At 41.3% G+C, this 22,041-nt stretch overlaps 1 protein-coding gene across 1 annotated transcript; it reads left to right on the forward strand.

Annotated features, from left to right (window-relative positions):
- Nucleotides 1–16,324: 16,324 nt before the first annotated feature.
- On the forward strand, nucleotides 16,325–19,287 carry LOC147883652 (uncharacterized). The gene has a single exon (XM_087400105.1). The coding sequence runs from the start codon at nucleotides 16,356–16,358 to the stop codon at nucleotides 19,200–19,202; it is 2,847 nt and encodes a 948-aa protein (XP_087256231.1). The 5' UTR covers nucleotides 16,325–16,355; the 3' UTR covers nucleotides 19,203–19,287.
- Nucleotides 19,288–22,041: the final 2,754 nt, after the last annotated feature.

Consider the following 22,041-nt stretch of genomic DNA (forward strand, 5'->3'; position numbering starts at 1 on the left):
ATTGTTTAAAGTTACTAGTTGTAGGATTCAAAGGTCCTTACCACACAATTCTAATCACTGGACCTATGTTTACAGGACCATATTATTTTTGATGGTACAGTCTCCAAATGGAGGTTTACCAAGTTCCACTTTATTATTATTTGTATATTTATTTATTTCAAAGACCAGGATTGTATTGGGGATTTTATCCCAATGAAACTTCTTTCTTGTTGGTTTACTTTGATTTTCCTAAAACTTTTATAGCCTTTTACTTAAGTAGTGGTGTTGGGGTAGGTGGTAGGTGGCAATCGAGCGAGCTGAGTAAGAAATGTAGATGGCTGAGAAATGGATGAGAGGAGCCCAATGGGGTATGAGAGGGATGACTAAGGCATGGGTGACTGGGACTGAAGTGGATACTGTCAATGTAAATGTACCTCTGGCTGTACTTATAACTGAGGTGGAGATCTTATGGATTGCCCTGCTATCCACTCCAAGCCCACTCTGATTGAAGCGCTTATTGACTTCTTCAAGTTTGAGTTGTACCATTTGAGGTTTGTCTTCCTTTTTTAGCTTCCTTGTCTTTGTTAGTGTCCTTCTCTCTTTCCCCTTTCCCCATCGCAACTAATAAATTTCTGTTATTTTTGTTTTTGTAGCTACAATGGGCTCTTTAGCTGGGCCATACTATATAGCAAAGCCCCGTTTTGTGGTCTTGTAGGTGATAAGGGGAACCTGCGGATGGAAGGGTTGGGTGCAAATGGCTGAGTAGCTAGGTAGAGAAGGGGCCAAGTAGGGTAGGAGAAGGCTAATGGGAGTTGTAGGAGGAGGATTAGATGGACGTGGGGGGGGAAAAGAGCTGCAGCAGGCTTTGGGGGGGGAGCTGCAATGAGGATAGAGAGGCGGAGGGTGGAAATAGGATAACTAATACATGTTGATGAGTAAGTGAGATATAGCTCAAACAACTATATCAAGAGTAGGATCAAAAGAACAAACTTAGTACATGTTGTGAAGAACAAGAAACTAAGATATAAGGCTTGCAAAATAGCTTGTTAAACTCAAACAAATGACATCATGCACTATCAAAGATCACACCATCTATTGGAATCAACAATGAGGTGCCTATAATAGTATGCTGACCACAATGAGCTCAAGCCAAGGAACAATCAACATTGAAGGTCAAAAACGACTCCAAATTCAATTCCTTAATCAAATTCCAACTGGCAAAATACCCACATGGACATATCAAAGAAAAAGACAAATCAATAAAATGTTTTTCACTCCATTCAAACAATCAAGGAGGATATTTGTTTTGATACAAAAGATATGTATACCACTTTGTACCCAATCGAATTTTGGCACATAACAATAATTAGGCCCAACAATATATAATGGAAACAAAGACACATGCACCAATAATTGAAGGATGGATCCAACAAGTGGAACTCCTATATAATAGACAGTACACTACCTATGCAACCTAACAACATAAAAAACGATGGGGTTTCCCTTTTGAAAAAATCATACCCACATAGGAACTCAAGTGTCAACTCTTAATATCGGTACACCTCAATCCACATAGGAACACAAGTGTCAACTCTAATATCAGTCCATCTCACCAACACAACTACTTACTCAAGCAAAAACTCATATCCGCACAACTATGAACAAGTCATCTCCACATAAGAAATCAAGTGTCAACTCTTAACCCTCCTACTTTTGCACCTTAGCCTTTTCAGTTTCTATTGGGATGGGGACTAGGTGATCCACCAGAAACATGGAGTTACTCATAGAGGTACATAGTATACGAGTGCAAGAGGTAGAGTTGAATCGCTTTGCACAAGAGCAGGCTCGATACACTTAGGATCTAGCTCATGTCATACACGAGCAAACCCACTTCATTTAGGGGCAAATTGATCTTATCCAGGGGCTCAGTCAGGACATCTCGAGCTCACGAAGGAGTTCACCTCTATTTGTCTCTCTCTCTCTCTCTCTCATGCATGTGCGCACGCACACACACACACACACATACACACACACACACACACACACACACACACATACACATAGGAGACTTTGTGCAATGCATTGACATTAATAATGGGTTGGTCTTTCATTGGTCTCTTTTAATTTTCTTGAGGAATTACTCCTTCTTATGCCAAGTATTGTTTCATGTCTACCGTTCTTAAACCACATAAAAGCTCACATAGGTGGATTAACAGTGCACACAATTGTATGTACTCTATCATGCTAACTCCTTATGGAAATTTATACTCTTAATGGAGGTGTTAAAAGAATGGGACCATAATAAAACCATAATGGCAAAATATTTCAAAAGTAAATACTTCATTACTATGGATAAGCAACTCTAGATTTGAAGTATCTTTCAATTTACCATATAAAATTGAAACTGTCTTCTCTTCTGACAAAGCTAAATGCTATGAATCTATGCCTTTAGATGGTGATGTTGGGCCTTCAAGAGTTGTCATCTTAGCCTACAAACAAAGACCCTTACAACCCTTTATCTATGCTCACTTTAATGAGCATGAAGGGAAATAGGTAAACCAAAATGGTCAAAACTACAAAAAACAAACACTGATTTATTAGTCTTGACCATAATAGATCAATGTCCTTACAAACTTGGCTTATCACTCATCATTTTACACAATGAGAAGATAGAGTATGGAGGTAGATGACACTTATGTAGTACTTATCGAGATAAGAACACTATGGAAATCTTCGATGGAGGCGTTGTGTAAGCATATTCACTAAGCAGTGTTGGGCCAAGTGGGGATGAACTAAAATGGAGAGTAAAAAACTCATGGTCAAATTAGCTGATGGAGCTACAGCTCCAACCGGTAGGAGTGCTATGGGATATCAAGATCAAGACCTTTGGCTTGACCTAACAAGTGTGGTTTTGTGGTAATGGACTTCCATGAGCCTCAGAATAGCTAAGATATCATGTTAGGGATTTTTAAAATAAAGAAGTTACATTATGGCAACGAAGGTAATAAAGAAGAAAAAATCAAAATATTGCATAGAGTGCAGCATAAGTTTATCCATAAAGTACAACTTAATAATCCTCCCCTCTCTTAACTTGTCGGTGGTTTTGACAAATACCAAGCTAATGTTGGAATTAGATATGTTTGTTAGGGAGCATGGCTTGGTGAAGATATCTGCAACTTCTTCTTGTATCATAACATGAACATGATTTATCTTACCACGAAGGACTTTTTCTTAGATGAAATCAAACGCTCTTCAATGTGCTTTGCTTTCACAAAATGGGATTCTTTGTCAGTTGTATGTTGCTCATGTTATCAAAATCTTGTGTTATAGATTCTCATGCACCATATGGTTCTCCTAAACAATATGGAATATGGTGTTATGCATTATCAGAATGTCCTAATATCACCCCATGTTTTACCCAAAATTGATATTTGAGGGGGTTAAGGGAAGTCTTGTACATCGACACCTTGCGAACACTAGCCTTAAATATCCAAGGTGGTCATTGTTAGAAATAGAGGATAGAATCACTCACACTTCACACTCCCGCCGATCGTAGCAGTCAAAGAGAAGGGGAGAGAAAGATAGCAAAACTTTGATATATTCTTCCACAACAGTGGGCTGACAAAAGCTCAAGCGGTGAGTGTACAAAACAACAAAGAGATGTTGTACCAATATTTGAAGCTCCTCCTCTCCTTGCACGCTTGCCTGTGCAAGGATGGTCTATGCAGATGATGAGGAGAAGCGTGGGGAGAGGGGTTTTATATAGGTGGGTAGCCAGTCCCTAAAATTGGTTGACTTTTTAGTCGGTTCCAGTCTACAAAAACTGACCCCCAGAAGGGCCAAGATGGTTGCCTTCTAGTCAGTTTTATGGGCAAACCCCTTGGCCTATATAAGGCTCCATATGCAGGGCTTTTTGGGTTGCTGCTAGCTGATGCTCATGTGTTGTAGATGCCCTCACATGGGCCCGTGATGCTAGTGCAGTGTTCCATGCAAGGTGCTCTCTGCCCCCCCCCCCATCCCCTATAGCCTCATGCCCCATTGTCCCCTCAAAATGGGGGCTCATGGGTGGGGCAGTACGTTGTTTCTTACTCAGCCATGACACAGCTCTTGATGAGAGTAAGAAGCAATATCCAGAGGTTGATCTCCCAGTATCAATGTCACAGAAACCTCCCAACTCAATGCCTCTGGTATAAGTGACGTCGTAGGTGCAGGTACCCTTCAAGTACCTTAGCACCCTCATACTTGCATCCCAATGAGCCTCACCAAGTGTCCATATAGTGATGCATCAACCGGCTGAGATGGATCACACAAACTCAGCTTCAGACCAGTTTCCACAGGAGTCACTATTGCTTTGCAATTTTCCATCTTAAAGCATTTGAGCAGCTCCCTGCAATACTACTCCTATGAAATAAAGATACTGCTCTTTCCTTGCTTCACCTCAATCCCAAGAAAGTAGTGAAGTATACCTAAGTCAGTCATTTCGAACTCCTCCATAAGAAGTTTCTTGACTTGAGCAATCTTCTTCGTATGATCCCCAATAATGATGAGGTCATCCACATATACTAGCCGCAAATCCCCCTCTGTGTAGAGATAAAGATTTGCCTCTGATGGACTCCGCTGAAGCCCGATCTTCTAAAAGAAAACATCTATCCATTGGTACCAAGCTCTGGGAGCCTATTTTAGCTCGTATAGGGCTTCTTCAATTTGCAGACTTTTGATGGGGATTTTGGAATCTGAAATCCTGGTGGTTGTGCCACATATACCTCCTCCTCTAGGTTACCATTCAAAAATGCAGACTTGATGCCCATCTGAAAAATAGGCCAACTGTGATGAGTAGCCAAGGCAATGACTGTCCAAATGGTCACCATCCTGGCTGTGGGGGGGAAGGTGTCATTGAAGTCAAGCCCTTTTGACTATGCATAGCCTTTCACCAACGATCTTGCTTTGTACTTGTCCAAGCTTCCATCTGACTTGAACTTAAGCTTGTAGACCCATATAGTCCCAATGACCTTCCAGTTGGTTAGTTTGGGCACTAAATCCCAGGCATGTCCTGTAATCCCCCATAGTGACCTTGGAATCGGGATGCGTACCTTCCATGGATTTGAACCACTTCTTCTTGTTGGACATGTGCTTTGAAGCTCCACTGTCCACATACCAACCTTCCTTTCCTTCACTGATTGGTCAAACATCTCTCTGATGGTCAAAGCTGTCTTTGTGATGGTCCTATGCTTCCTCTCAGCAACTTCGTTCTGCTGAGATGTGCGAGCTGTCTCTTGATCCCATGCTTCTTGCAAAATCCATTGAACTTGGTAGAAGTGAACTCTCCCCCTCTGTCGGTGTGGAAGGCTTTGATTACCTCCCCACTCTCCTTCTCTACCTGAGCCTTCCAATCTTTGAATTTCTCATAAGCTTGAGACTTCTTGGCCAGGCAGAATACCCACATCATGTGACTGAAATCATCTACAACTAAAAGAGAATACTATGAACCTGCGAATGAATTTTGTCGACATTGGGCCGCAGATGTCAGCATGAACGAACTCGAGCAGCTTCTTGGCCCGTGATGAGACCTCTTGCGGGAACTTTTCTCTGTGTTGCTTGCCCTCCAAGCAAGCTGTGCAAACATGATCATTACCTGCAATCGATGGAAGTCCATCCACCATCTTTGACTTTTGCATCTCAATGAGAGTGCCATAATTGACATGACTGAACCGCTCATGCCACAATTTGGATCTATGCACCAATAGAGCATTGAGCCAATATAGCCCATGCTCCTTGACTCCTTGAGCCCCCACCTTTCCATTTTCCTTGGATGTGACAGTGACTTTACTCTTGTCAAATAAGACCGACATATTGTGCTTGTCCATCTAACTCACAGATAAAAGGTTATTGCATAAGTTCGGTACATACAGTACACTAGAAATCAACTCGGTGCATACGATACACCAGAAATCAGCTCCTCGTTTCTTGCAACTGTGATGAGTGGGATACTACCAACACCCTTCACAAGGCATGTTCGGTTATCCTTCACAGTGACCTTGGAATCAAGATGCATACCTTCCATGGTTTTGAACCACTCCTTCTTGTTGGACATGTGCTTTGAAGCTCCACTGTCCATGTACCAACCTTCCTTTCCTTCGCTTTTTTGCATAAGCGAAGTAGTACAGTGATGATGAAGAGAGCGTTGGTCATGATGTTTGCCGATTTGGTCTTTGGCTCCTCCTTGGACTTGGACTCCTTCTTTCGCTTGTCCGCCTTCTTCTTGCGGCACTCTTAAGCAAAATGACCAAGCTTCTCAAAGTAGAAGCACTTCATTTGCCTCTTTTCCTCTGCATCCTTGGTCTTGTTGTTATTCTTGGAGTCTTTAAACTTACCCTTGTCGGGCTTGTCCCTTGCCGCAAGAGCCTTCTCGTTCGATTGAGTAAATAGCTTTTCCTGAGCCTCTTCCTGCAATAGTAAAGGGCCAAGCTCCTCCAAGGTGAGAGGCTTGATCCTCTATCCTGCAGTGACTGTATTCACAAAACTCTTGAAACTGTGAGGTAGCTTGTATAATGGTAGCAATGCTAGATGACTTGAGTCTACCTTCTGACAACTGCAGCAGCAAGCTTGACTTTTGTAAAATGGTCATGAACATTGTCTGCCTCATTCATATCCACATTGTGCACTTGATGTTGAAGAAGCAGAATATGAGGTGTGTTGTCTGGTTCATACAGATCCTTTAGAATAGCCCATGCCTCTACAAACGTCTCGACCATTTGGATGTGTAGAAGAACATAGTCTATCATGGTCCCGATGATTAATGCTAGGGAGTGGGCATCTCTGTCTTCCCAATTTTCAAGCTTCTCTCCATTTATTGGAATGATAATCTTTCCCTTGCTGTACAGCATATCTTTCGGATTTGCCTCCACCCCCCTTGTCAGCTTCCACAACTTCCAAGCCACTAAATGACTTCAGATTTTCACCTTCCATATTGGGTAGTTTGACCCATCTAGTTTCCCTGACTCTCCAGAGTTTGGGATGGTGGATGAGAGAAATCTGGAGGAGGAGGAAGGAAGAGAAGGGGCTGAAGAGGCAACAGTAGAATCCTTGTCCTCCATCCTTGTTGTAATAGTGAATAGCAAACTTAAAAATGAATTTGTAGTAGAGAACTTGACCATGCCGGCAAACCTGAGTGTTGATTGGAGTCGCCTTCTTGCTAAGGAGCTCTGTTCTAGAGCTGGAAACCTTGCTTTGATACCATGTTTGAAATAGAGGATAGAGGCACTCACACCTTAGACTCTCGATCACAACTCAAATAACACTCAAAGAGAAGGGGAGAGAAAGATAGCAAACTTTGATATATTCTTCCATAGTGGGCTGAAAAAAGCTCAACGTGAGTATACAAAACAACAAAGAGATGCTATACAAATATCTGAAGCTACTCCTCTCCCTGCGTGCTTGCCTGTGCAAGGCTGGTTTGTGCAGATGATGAGAAGGGTGTGGGGGGAGGGGGTTTATATAGGTGGGCAGCTAGCCCCTAGAACTGGATGACTTTTCAATCGGTTCCAGTCTACAAAAACCGATCCCCAGAAGGGCCAAGATGGCTGTCTTCTAGTCAATTTTCTTGGCCAACCCTTTGGCCTATATAAGGCTCCATATGCACGGCCTTTTGGGCTGCTATTGTGGCTGACACTCATGTGCTATAGATGCCCCTGCATGGGCTTGTGATGATGGCGTAGTGTTCCATGCAAGGTGCTGCCCTCTTACAATAGCAAGGTGCTCTTTGCCCCCCCATCCCCTATAGTCTCTTGCCCCCTTGTCCCCTCAAATTGGGGGCTCATAGGTGGGGCAGTGACATTTCTAACAGTCATCCTATGCTGAGTGAACACATAGACCGTCCAAGAACACTTCTAAGAGCCCCTGAAGTATTCTTTGAAGGTTGTGCTCATCAACCTCTCGAATGTAGTTGGGGCATTTGTGAGTCCAAAAGCATCATCTTGAATGAGAATATTCCCCATTCAATGGAATATGTTGTTTGATGTTGGTCTTCGACCACAATGAAAGGCTTGATTTCAGTAGCAAGAAAATCCATCAAGGAAACTATGAGCCTCCAGGCTAGCTACTCTTTCGAGCACATGTTCATGAAATGGAAGTGGGTAATGATATTGACGTGTTGCAACATTAACTTTTTTAAGGCCTACACACACTCGGATCTTGCCATTCTTTTTAATTACAATGACTCTCAGAGACACCCATTCTGCATGTTTGATTTTATTTTTATATTGTATCAGTGAGACTAGACGCATACTCTGACTTTGCATTTTCTAGGCTTTCCAGCTTAATGGTTATTATTTGGTGTTGTTTTTTCTCTTCATTGGACCCTTTCCAACTATGATTGATGATCTAGGATTCACCAATCTAATGGTAGGTACCATTCTTGCTGGTTGATCGTGTGCCAAGTGTTACCACTGTCAACATATTAGACATCCTTAGGTTCTATTACCACATTGGCTACTATTATTGGTATCTCCTTGAGGTTGAGGAATAGTATTTTTAATGGTGACCATACTCTTTATATTTTTCTTTCCTTGGGTTTCTCGTTGCCAAACTTGTTCCTCTTGGTCCCCCATCGGTGCTTTGCCTAGATTGATCGAACCATTGCTAAGGGGTTGCAGCCACACCATATGGGTTCACCTGCTCATCCATGCTTGGTTCATAATTCATTGCAGCCTCTCTATCTCCTAGATCTTGACATCCTTTGTGACCTCGGTGCAGGTGTTCATCTCTCCTGGCAACCTATTGTTGTATTCTCTCTATGCGAATATTAGACATCCCTAGATGATACAAAGGGTTTCCTAGGAATACTCCTCAGTGTAGACACCAGTCATCTTTAAATAAGTCTATAGGATTCTAAGATAAACGACCAACACTTAGAGATATCTTTTGAAATACTATGCTCAACCAAGTAACAACTGTAACTCGTCACCTATCAGCATGAACTATTACTTGGGAGTTTTGTCTATGCACTCGGAACAACAAAGCCTTCTATCCCAAGCAGGATCACCAAATGTTGACTCTTGGTTCTACTCACCCTCAGATTACTCGGTGCCTAGTGCTTGGTGATTGGTGTGTGCACAGTGTGTTGGAAGATGCCTTCTCTTGCACTCCGCAAATTACAAGCTTGTGCTTGCTTATAGAACGGGCATCATGAACTAACAGGATCTGTGATGTGTGGGTAAAAATCGTGTGAAGATGAGTGAAATGAGTAAACACACAAGTATGCCAAATAGAACAATCAGAATGCAAGGAAACTTGTATTAATTAGAAGGCCTTGATCAATACAAGCAACCGAGGGCTACACAGACACTCGCCTTGGCATGATGCGGGGACCACCCACTCACAACAAGACTCAAGAATCATTTGGACTTGCCAGCACAAGCCAAACATCATGTTTCTCTAATACGTCATTGTTCTTATAAGCTAGTTCCCGTTCTACTAGACAATGATATAGCAATGATTGAGGTAGAATTTGATCCAAAACTAAAGGTTAATGCTGCAACCGTTAATATCATTACCCACTTCCATTTCCTGAACATGTGCTCAAAAGAGTAGCTAGCTTGGAGGCTCATAGTTTCCTTGATGGATTTTCTCACTACTGAAATCAAGCCTTTCATTGCCATCAAAGACCAACATAAAACAACATTTGCCATTGAATGGGGAATATTCCCATTCAAGATGATGCTTTTGGACTCACAAATTCCCTAACTACATTCTAGAGGTTAACGAGCACAACCTTCAAAGAATACTTGAGGGGCTCTTAGAAGTGTTCCTGGACGTTATGATGTGTTCACTCGGCATAGGATGACTGCTAGAAATGTCATTGCCCCACTTGTGAGCCCCTAATTTGAGGGGACAACTGGGCAAGAGACTATAGGGTATGGGGGGGCAGAGAGCACCTTGTTGTAAGAGGGCAAACCCTACGTGGAACACTGCGCCATCACCACAAGCCCATGTGGGGGCATCTATAGCACATGAGCATCATCCAACAGTAGCCCAAAAGGCCTTGCATATGGGGCCTTATATAGGCCAAAGGGTTGGCCTAGAAAACTGACCAGAAGATAGCCATCTTGGCGCTTCTGGGGGTTGGTTTATGTAGATCAAAACCGACTATATGTTAACAATGCTAACCATACCTTATGCTAACACTTCTTATCCTAACAATGAATTTATACATGTGTTAAGGGTCACAAACTTCTTATCATGTGCTAACAAATACCTAGGTTTGGGGTAGAGACATTCCTACAAAAATGTTCATAGCAAATATGCGTGAAAGAGGGCATAAGTACTTGGCCAAGAAGATTCAAATGTCAGCACCATGTTTAGCTTCTTCTTATGAGACCAATGAAGCAATTTATAGGATAGGGTACATATGGGTTTAAGAGTTGATGTGCATCAAATATGAAGGAAGTTACATATGTTGATGTGAACCATTGTGGATGGAGAGCTAACAAGTTTTGTACATTGTGAGACTAACTTTGCCAAGAAATAATGGGAGGTTTGACATGTATGCAAGAAGTACAACATGAAGAGAATGGGTGCTACTTCAAAATGCCTATTGGATAAGCAAGCTTAGAACTTTTAAAGAAAGGGATATTCAACATGTATTCCATCATACTTGCAAACAGGTCCACAAGTACAAATGTGAGGAGAATGGGTGCTACTTCAGAATGCCTATTGGCTAAGCAAGCTTAGAACTTGCAAAACTCAAGGGGCCATCAAAATTGCAAAAAGGGTTGAGAAAGATGGCAGGCAATATTGTGATGCACATGCCATTGTTTGGGGAAATGTTGTGATCCCCAAAGGATTTGGTTTGGCTCAAGCGCACGTATCACATTGAAGGGTCATCCAATTTTATGGAGACCAAAGAGGTTTAAAAAGCCTTTCTCTACATGATTAGATTTGTAAAGGGGTTAGCCATTTGGATTTTTCGGAAAGCTAGATGTAGCTTGGCTATAGACTAGACTTGTATCTTGGCAAAAGTGACCCAAAAGCTATCAAGAATGAATGTCTTTTCTAAAGTAAAGCACTAGATTTAGTTTATTCTTGTATGGTAATGTGAGGATGTCTTGCTTACAATAACTTCAAGAATTTTTTGGTAATTGAAATTTGTTATACCCCAGTACTAATCTTATTCCAACCTAGTGCAAATCATTATATGGACTGTTAATTTACTAATGTCATACCAACCTAGTGCAAGTTATTATACAGACTCTGGTAACGATCATGGTGCAAGTTATTATATAGACTCTAGTAACACGACCCTTCATAAAAGACCATGGAAAACAAGGACATTAACAGCTAGAGAAAGAAGTGCTTTCAAATTGTAGGAGGTTTAGATGTCAAGAAGCTTGTAGGTTTGGGATGGAGAAAAGGAAGGTATGTGATTGCCTTTAGATAGTCTTGCGTGAAAACTATGAAAAGGAAGGTATGTGATTGCCTTTAGATAGTATTGCGTGAAAACAATAGGCAAATCATAAAAATCATAATCTACATATCTAAGGCTTTTGAATTGCTTTTGTCCAAATCAAAGTGGGTGGTATCTTTTGAAGAAATGTAACTTATGTTCTTGCTATTCTAGTAGAAATCTCATAATTTGTTTAATGGAAGTGGCCTAATGGTAGAAAGATATCATAAAAGGTTATGGGTTCACACTATTTTATGGGAAGGGCTAGGAAGGAATCCCTTGAGAAATTGGCAAAGGAGAGCAAACCTCAAGTGTGAATGAAATCACTGCACTTTATGTCTTGTAGATGTGTGTCACAACTAAACAAGGAACTACACCTTGGACATGGAAGGATAACCCATCACTTTTGCCAAGCAATGATATAAGTCAGTAGAGGGTATGATGGTCAGATTAGAGGGTCACTCTATTAGTGATGGCCAACCTTCCTATTATTTTAATTGTCCTTGTTCTAGCTCATGAAAATTGTTTAATCATATCATTGTAAGGAATCAAGGACTTGTGCACCTTGCAATTCATTACACATTTGGTTTTGTAATCATGAAAATCTAAAAGAGAGAATTTGGCTCCTTTAAGTAAGGTTTTCCATGATCAAGTCTTGACATAATCACAAGACCATGTGTTATTATGACATTATCTAGCCCCAAGACTAGGGCCATGATCATGCTAACTAGTGCCTATTACTGGGAAATTAGCTCACTTGAAAAAAATCTGATTATTACAACCAATGTCACATTTATTGTTACACATGAAGAGAGATATAAATACCACCCATTGGCAATTAATCACTTTAACATTTGTGCTATGGTTGTGAGTTTCTATGCACTAGGGTGTAAGCAACCCTAAGGTGGAGATTTGGAAACTTAAAGCTCGAGGGTACATGTAGCATATTACTATATCTATCCTAGTGGGATTGTAAATTTGTTTACAATTTCATATTTTGGACGCGAGAAATTCACATAGTGGAGGAAACTTCAAGATTATGTGTGGATTATTATTTTTTCTCTATTATGAGGGCTATGAGCCCTTATGCCCCTTTTTATGCATTGGGTCATTAGCACATCCAACATAGAGGTTGGACCTTTAGAGCTTGGGCACAATAAATTATATTTTCTCTAGCATTTGGGTTTCCAGCCACTTTGGATTTTTAAATTCATTGGGCTTCTGTGTGCTACTACAAGGTCTTTCGTTATCTATGTTCTCTACGGTAGAGCATTAGAGCTTGAGTTTATATTTCTTTCTGAACCCAAGATGTGTGTGCGTCCCCACTCAATGTTTACCCACTAATATAATTTGAGTATAGGCACCGAGCAATTCTATGATACCTCTTTTCTAGTGATGTAAGGTTTAGGAGCAACCCTCATTTAGCCAATGCAGGGACATGTTAAATCTTTTTGGCTATGCTTTGATGTCAATGACAGTTGATATACTTTCACTGCAAGTGTTGGTAGGTTGTGGAGACTCAAAGACTGGGACTAGAGGTTGCTAGTTGGGCCTCACTAGGGCCTCAACCAAACCTAGATGGGAAAAGGTTTTAGTATGTTCATCAATAGTTAAGGATATGGACTCGTGTGGTAGATAAACATTAGGATAGGATAGTAAGAGTGTTTATGACAACATGCATTGGCATTAGTTTGCAAGGGTGATTTCCCGAGTTTATTTAATTTGTGAGTACCGTAAAAGTTGACAAGGCTACTTCTCTTTTCCGAAAACAAAAAAGACTTCGTGACTCTATTCACCTTGCCCACCATGGCCAATATTTTGAAAGCATTAGCATCATCCTTGTCCCACCCTCCATGGGCTTATTATAATCCTTGGATTTTTTTCTTGTAAATTCATCAAGATGCCTTACTTCCGTATTACCCACCCATATAATGTGATATAGGCACCAAGCATTTTCTCTAGAGACCTTGGGAGGGTTGTTCCTTTGTGACATTTTTCCTCTAGTGGTGGAAGGTTTTGGAACAACTCTTCTTCAATTAATGCGGAGACCTGTTCAAATCTTTGTGCCTATGCTTTAGTGACAAATGAGGGTTGTTATTATGCAAGTGTTGTAGGTTGTGGAGACTCATGGAATAGGAATGGAGAGTTCCTAGTTGTCCTTAACCAACCTTTAGAGAATGAGGTGTCCACATATTTGCAAAATGTACCTCTAAAATTCTTAGCCAAAATCGAAAACCTCTCGTAAACCTACTCGAAATGACAAATAAAGTACTAAGAGAAACTCCATACAATGCATACGGCATCAGTCGAATCAACCCCATGCTATGTACCTCTCAAAATTTCCATTATAATAGAATTGAACATTGCCCATATTGGCTTGGCAAGTTTACTGTTGATCTAATCTACCAAATTCATGAAAATCACGAACTTGCATTGCGTATTACATTTGCATGATTTACTGCATGTTCCCAAAGAACTTTTTTGTTTGTAGATGCCCAAAATGTACAACTTTGAACTTGGAGTCCTTTTCTAGAAATTTGCAGGTTTGGGGGCTAAAATGTAACTAAAAACATATTTTTGTTTTCGTAAGTTTCCAAAGTTGAAAAAAAGAAAATCCCAAGTGAATTTGAAGTTTAAAGTTGCATTGTCTATAGTTTGCACATGTTTTGTGAAGAGAGGAGGTGACACTCGAAGTCATCTATCAGTCAAGATGATAGAGAGAGGTGTAGAGATGGGGGGAGGGGCAACGTTACATACCCCCCCACACACACAACCATCTATGAGCGGCACATTTGCCTGTGGCTTATGCTGACAGGCAGTAGGGGGCTTTCTCAAGGGAATTGAATGCATGTAGAAAACTCAAGTGGGTGATCGTCCAACTGCATGAGCTGTAGTTGCTCCCCCAACTATCTATTACCCATGGACCCCCCCAAAAAAAAAACTAAGGACACATGGCAACTTGGAGGACCAAACACATTCGAACCATTGACATGTGGTAGGTTCCAATATCCAAACACATTCAATGATCTAGATGATCGTGATTCATCACTTTAACGTTTGCTTTTAACGATTGCAATTCACCAAACCGGTGGTAAACATTTGCGATTCACTCCTTGCTCCAAGGCTGTTGTTGCTTTGTTAATCTTGAAGAGAGATTTGAAGAGAGATCTGTAGGAGGAGTTTATAAGCAATGACTATTGCAATGGATTAGTGGACATGGAAATCGATACACAATACGTTCTACAATCGGCTCAAGAAGCGCTTAACTCCCCCAATGCATTTGCACTATATGACCACAGGTTGGTTGTGTCAAGGAGGATCGGTTGATTGGCAATGAGTATTTCATCGGTTTTGTGCCTTGATATAATGATACTGGGGCGACTCCACAAGGAGTTTTCGTAGCAAGATGATTGAGTGATCATTGTAGGCATGGGATCATTTAAGTTATCCAGGCATGAAATTTGTTGTGTGATGGTGAGATGAATGGGATTCGGATTGCTTGCAAACTTGACAAAGGAAACAAAATTTGTGTAGCTGCGTTAATGTGCAGATTGAATTGTCGACGAATTTGCAAAAGTTTGGAGGTTTTATGACTTGATATAAATGGAGGACGGTATCTTTGATTGAAGGAGGCATTAACTCAGAGGGCATAAGTGTTTCATGTTTCCTTTTTTTTTTTTTTGCACAAGTGAAGATAATATAAAACAACGGGAGTTTGATGACATTTTTGACCAGTATTGTTCAAAAGGCGATACGAAATTGGTTCTCGCTCCAAAAATTTATAGAGACCTCGTTGGCAGCACTGGTAAAATAGAAGCATATGCATTTTGAGCAACTTATTCAGTTGTGTTGCTCTTCCTCGAAGCTTTTCGATCACAAAGAAAAGAAGCGCCAAACAAATAGGGGTCTCCCCATTTTTCCAGATAGAGTTTAGAAAATCAAAGTTGGCTATAGGGCATTGTCACTACCTTTACAAAGACAATTAGGTACGTACTTCATCATTCCAGCAATCTACAATCTTTGTGGAGCCTAGAATTCGTTGGTGAAATAACGTGAGCGTTGTGTAATTTCTTGAAACACGATGATCTCCCACAATGGTGGGAAGGGCGACCTCGGAGAGGATGATCATTCAAACTACTCCCAGATTTATGTCATGGCGCTTTGGCAGATCACTTTGCAGAAGAAATGAGGCATGGTGGGTTACATATGAGACCACTTAAATGGAATTGATTGTTAGTGGCAAATAACATTTTCTTGGATAGAGATTTTGGTGAGGACATCACAGGTGAGATAGCCATGGTGGATGCACAATTAACACCATTTAATTGATTGTGTAGGCATTTGTAGGGAAAGGGGACAAAACCCCATGGGGTTATGATGGAGACTATGGGTTGTGTAGCCAGTCGGACCAGATTCTTCACCATTGGAATATGTTGACAATGATCAGACCCTTATATCTCACAGGCTAGATGCATTCTAATTTGCAATGCGACTACAAGATTCTCCTTGAAATTCGGCTGACTGTTTCACCTGAGAGAAGTGCTAAAGCTTAGATTTTACTAAAGATGCTCTGATTCAGCCTCGCATGATGGGTTCTGAAACTAAATTTGATTTTCTAGCACCATTGTCAAAGGCCATTCATGTGGAAGAAGTACCACAATTGCCGCCTCCAATTCTACAACTTGAAGGATAGTACCGCAAGGAGAACCAAATAATGTTTCCTAGTAGTAGGTTAAAAAAGAAAACAAGGTGAAAGACGTTCAAGCAAGGAAAAGAGGGGGGAGAGCGAGAACAAGAGAGAGGTGACTTGGATTCGCACCAAGAAGAGTGGCTTTAAAAACTAGTGTGCCTGTGAGATCCTAACCTTTCACAGTTTGGTCTTACGAGGACAAGCAAAGAAAAGACTGAAGGCCCTTAAACCCTACACCCTTGTGCCATGCTTGAACTGATTTCCCCTTCTCCCCGAGATCGCCATAGCTCCTGCTCGCATTCCTGCTTCCCTCCTGCTTCTCCTCACCATGCCCACCTGCATCCCAAGCCTGCCTCCAGACGCTCCTTGCAATTTGGCTCCTCCTTTTCTTCCATCGTTGCTTCCAGCGTCGAGCGTTCCAAGGACATCCCCATACGCCGTTATCCTCCATCAATTAAAACCTGGGAAAGCCCTCGGCGTACTGGAAGAAATGCCAAGAAGCAGCATTGCCCGAAAATCCTGGCTGTTCTTGCAGCGTTGGAGTCTGCTCCGGACCTATATTTGGTGCTGCAGCCGTGGATTGGGAAGCTTCAAGAAAAAGAACAGGCCATCATCCTTAGGGAGCAGCAACGCTGGGAGACTGCTATTGCTTTGTTCTCCTGGTTGAAAAGCCAAGAAAACTACGTCCCTCGCTTGTTCTTGTACAATATAATGTGTAGAATTCTCGGAAAACATAAGAGGTGGGATTTACTGAATTCCATTTTGGCCGAAATGCGACAAGAGAAAATCCGACCCGACAATGTCACATACAGCACTTTAATTGATGCGTACAGCAAAGCAGGTCGTAAGGAGGAGGCCCTTGCCTGGTTTGATGCGATGTCGAAGGAAAATATTCAGCCCGACGAAGTAACGTTGAATACCGTTATAAATCTGTATAAAAGGTTTGGAGACTACGATGCGGCAGAAACTTTCCTTAAAAGCTGCCGATTTTCATCCGACCATTGCACCGGGAATGAAGCCGACGCAAGAGCTGATAAGCATTGGCCACAAAATGTGGATACCTACAACACTTTGATAGATTTGTATGGGAGAGCTGGGCGCCTTTCAGATGCTTCGCGTGTGTTTGAAGAGATGTTGTCAGCCGGATTGCAGCCTGATACGGTGACTTTCAATACAATGATACACATTTGCGGATGCCACGACCGTCTTGAGGAAGCCGAAGCACTGCTGGAAAAAATGGAGCAGGGTGGTCACGTTCCAGATCTGGGAACTTATAACACTCTGATTGCATTGCGTGTCAAGGCTGGGAATTTCCAAGCAGCAAATGAGGCTCTTTCGAGCTTGAAGAGGGCTGAGCTCTTACCGGATGCGGTAACTTACCGAACTCTTTTCTCCGCTTATACTAGTAGAGGTTTGGTTATGGAGGCAGAGGACCTTGCCAAGGAGATGGAACAAGCGGGCTTTCCATTAGACAAAGATTTACTCGTTCACCTCGTCAGAATGTACATAAAAGTGGGGGCAGATGTAAAAGCTTCTGAGGGTTTTGGTAGGTTGAAATTCTGTCGCGGGTTGAGCAGCGAGGATTGTTCTTTAGTCATTGATGCATATGCAGAACGTGAATTATGGAGGGAGGCCGAAGACATTCTACTTTCTTTCAATGATTTAGGTTTGAGGAAAGATACGCTTGTTTGTAATGTCATGATTAAGGCTTACGGGCTGGGAAAGATGTACCAGAAGGCCCTTTATATGTTCGAAAGCATGGAGAGAGATGGAATTACACCTGATGAGGTTACTTTCGGTACAATGATTCATGTTGCTTCCATTTCCGGGCAGCCAGACAAGGCAGCTGGGTTGCTCTCACAAATGCACCATGCAGGTTACAAACCTAGGTGTTCTGATTTCACTGCTATCCTGAACGGATATGGCAAGCTAGGTCTATTTGAGAAAGCGAAGGATACATTCCAATCGATGAAGAGGGCCAATGTGCAGCCAGATGTAGTCGCTTATGGTGCCTTGGTGAATATTTTTGCAGAAGCAGGATTGTTGAGAGAAACAGAAAATGCCCTTGATTCCATGGAGCGGGCAGGCATTCCTGGCAATTGCATTGTTTACTGTTCAGTGATGAAGCTCTATGGTAAGCATGATATGGTGGAGCATGTCGAGAGAGTTTTCAAAAAGATTCAAAAGACGACAAGAGGTCCAGATATATTTGCTTGGAACACTCTGTTAGACATTTATGGCAGGGCTGGGATGATTGTGGCGGCTCATAACTGCTATCAGAAGTTGCAGGAATTGGGACAAATCGATCGGGTCACCTGTAATCTCATGGTAAATATTTACAGCAGGGCAGGGAGGAACAAGGAGGCTCTTGCTGTTGCCCACAGAATGCAAGAGTTGGGATTCCTTTCTGATGTGCTCTCTTTCAACATTGTCGTTGGATTGTATGCGGCATCTGGAAAACAGCAAGAGGCAGTTGAGTTATTCCAGCAAATGATAAAGTCAGGAGTGATGCCTAATTTGGCAACGTACAGTAAACTTAAGGATGTTTTAGAAAACCCAGGTCTGCTAAGAGAAGCAGTGGAGCAACTCGAGATAGCTCGGAGCAAGGGGTTTTCTACTGACTGTATGCACAGCCTGACTGCTTTGACAAGCCTTTACAGCTTGGCAGAATTGTCAGCACAGGCTATGGAAACTTGTAATAAACTGAAAGAAAATGATTTGGAACTTGATACTGCTGCTTATAATGCAATAATATTTGCGTTTGGAACTGCTGGGCAGTTTGGTGACGCTGTGAAGATCTTCATGGACATGCAGTCAAGAGGTCCAAAACCAAACGTGGTAACATATACTAGCATGATTCTATTCTATGGTAAGTCTGGACTTGTTGAAGGTGTTACCAGGTTATTTAAAAGGATGAAACAAGCTGATTGTACACCAGATGATGCGACATACAAAGCTGTGATTCATGTGTATAGAGAAGAAGGAAAACTTGACCTTGCAGCTATGGTTACTCAGGAAATGCAGTTTACTCGTTTTTTGAAACAGGAGGGTGCCTTTCGATCACCAGAGGTTATAGAATCTCAAATGGAATAGGGTTGGCCTTTTTCCATTTACTTATACAGTGTGAGACTAGTTTGTCCAGGATGTCAATATACAAGAATCTTTACAATTATTTGTGGGATGGGCTTCCTTTGACGTGACTTGCCTCCTTACATGCACTAGGGAAAAAGGGAACTCATTTTGGGGCCCTGTAAGAAATTCACTATTTTTTGATTTATTTTTCTCCTAAAAGACCTCAAAAATAGTAAAATACGGAAACGTGGCTCAGAACTGTCAGTAAGGACTACAGAACTGTCAATTCAAAAAGGAATAAGATAATCTTTTGTCTGACTAACACGATTTTGCATTAAATAACTCCTCAGATTTTTTTTTGTTTACCAAAGATTCCGCATCTCTTTTGCCGACGTGTGCAGGCCTTTCATAAAGAATCCATCACTGAACTTGGTGATTGCAAGTTTTCAAAATATTCACATGGATACCGCCACACTTCCACGATTCATGTTACAAAACGATTACGAGACTGAAAAACAAACTTCGCAATCTCAGAAGCACAAAAAATGGTCGATACTAGTGAGTCACTATCTCAGAAGAAGCGATTACACCATCTTCACATCGACTTAGAAGAACAATATGCTCCAGCACAAAAAAGACGAAAGGATACGGTGCTGAATGCTTAACAGCGGGAAAATATGAGAAGAGAAGGGCTTCAACATATTGACTTATGGTGCGATGGAAGCATATATTCAAAATGTCAAGTAAAAACCTCTACACCTCCATTTGTCAATCCCACCACATTACTGAGGTTTTGCCGACGATGGACAAAATGGACTTCTTGGTTATATTTCAGCACAGTCTGCATTTGCGGAAACGTATAAAATGATATACTTACAAGAAAAGGGGGCCAAGATGCAGGAGATAGCCATTCGTGCAAAATTGGAGCAGCAGTTGCAGAATGAAATTGAGGAGCATTCAAAGAGTAAAAAAGAGTTGACAAGAGCAAGAAAGAAGAGAACCGTACTTGGAGACAGACTACGTAGCAGGAAGATTAAAAACATTGTAAATTTGAAGGCTGGGACTGGTGGATGCAAGCGACGAATTCAAGAAGCAAGGTTAGATTGAAATTTATCATTTTGTATACTCAAAAAGGCTCTCAAATGACTATATCTATCTCGTCGATTATCGCAAAACAAGAATGGAGGTGCTGAATGATATAGGCATATTGTGTTGTTACTACAGGAAATTATTGGAGCCTGCAAAAGAAAATATGGACCCGAACCTTCTTCCTGTTAAACAAATGAAAGGATTGCTTTCTTGCGGTGTAGCAAAAGGTTTGATTGAGGAAAAAAAATACAAAACAGTCAAACGCAATGTTGTAGAGGACTTTGTATCCAATAATCAAGTTGATGGCACTATAATCCAAGAGGCTCTTGATGTTAGTGGAGTTAGCAGAAAGGGATATAGTTCGATTTTCCATGCGATATCCTCAACTTTGAAAGATCAAAGGATTAAACGAGTTTTACTGCCAAATCCAGCAACCGTGTGGAGGATAAGAGGTCATTTGAATGAAAGTATAGATGAATTTATTGGGCAATATATCCATATTGAAGAAATATTTCATGGTGGTAAAGGAACCACTGTGTATGATCCTTGGAACAATATATTTGTAGATCTACAACAACTTCAAAGAAGAATGGTCGAGTTTTATGGAATAACATTTGAGGAGTGCAAAGGCATTTTGAAATTTGTTATCAAACTGGATGAGTGTGAGGTTGTAAAGGAAAAGAAAATGGAAAGAGTTACTATTACATTGATGAATGGAGCAATTGATACATCATTGACTGAAGCGAGTTCGAAGTATTTTAGTGTGCAGTCAGAGAAACACATATGGTGGTTAGGCTCGTTCCAGGTATGATCATTTTTTGTTTTATACTTGATTTTGGTCATTGTTTTCAAATCTGTTATAGTAAGACTTTTGTTTTCTATAATCTGGCAGGGGAAGACAGAAGACCATGAAACACTAGATTGGGTGTTTCACCACACGGAAATACCAAGAATAATCAAAAGACAAGTGCAAGGCGAGAATCTCCATGTTGCAGGAAAAGGTGATTTTCAAGTAGAGTGGCACATGGCCGGGGATCTTAAAACACTTAAGTGCATGTATAACGTTAGTAAAGGAGGCAACTCAAAGTCTCCTTGTCTTTACTGCAAAGAATCAGCTCAAGTAATGGATTCAAAATGGTGGAAGAGAGCACCTAATAGAGATAAAGTTGACCCTGACTTCAAGGCCATTCTGGACATTCCACTATGTAATGTTCACATCTGCACATTGCATGGTCTATGTCGAATTATTGAGAAATTGGTATTTTTATATATTGGATTTGCTTGGAAACTCCGTCCCGAAAAAAATAGAAAGGATGCTCTTCAAGCATTGGAAAAAGTGTTATCCGATATAGGTCTGCATGGAGGAGATGTTCAAATCACAAAGGATTTTAAAAAGTCTACCAATGGCAAGGAGGTACCAATCAAGCCCTCTATTGGTGGTGTTAAGGCAAGAAGATTCTTGTCTCGACCCAAACACAGTAAGCAAGTAAGGCAAGATAGAACAGTTTCAACGATTAATTATGGATTGTGGAAGCAAGTCCATAATGTTGTGAAAGATCATGAGGCAGATGGGGAAGCACGAAATAGGAAGGCAGAGGTGTGGAGGTCTCTTGATCAACTCTTCATGTTCTGTGACAAAGTAACATGGACAAAGAGTGATTACAAGAACTTTGAGGAGGCAATTAAAGATTTTGGGAAGTCAATGAAAGATGCGTGAACAGCCTGCAATATAACTCACTACATGGTAAGGTTCTGTCTTCTTCTTTTACTT

Source organism: Dipteris shenzhenensis, chromosome 28, assembly GCF_047967505.1.
Source record: "Dipteris shenzhenensis isolate YYH24624 ecotype China chromosome 28, Dip_SZ_1.0, whole genome shotgun sequence".
Taxonomy (NCBI): Eukaryota; Viridiplantae; Streptophyta; class Polypodiopsida; order Gleicheniales; family Dipteridaceae; genus Dipteris; species Dipteris shenzhenensis.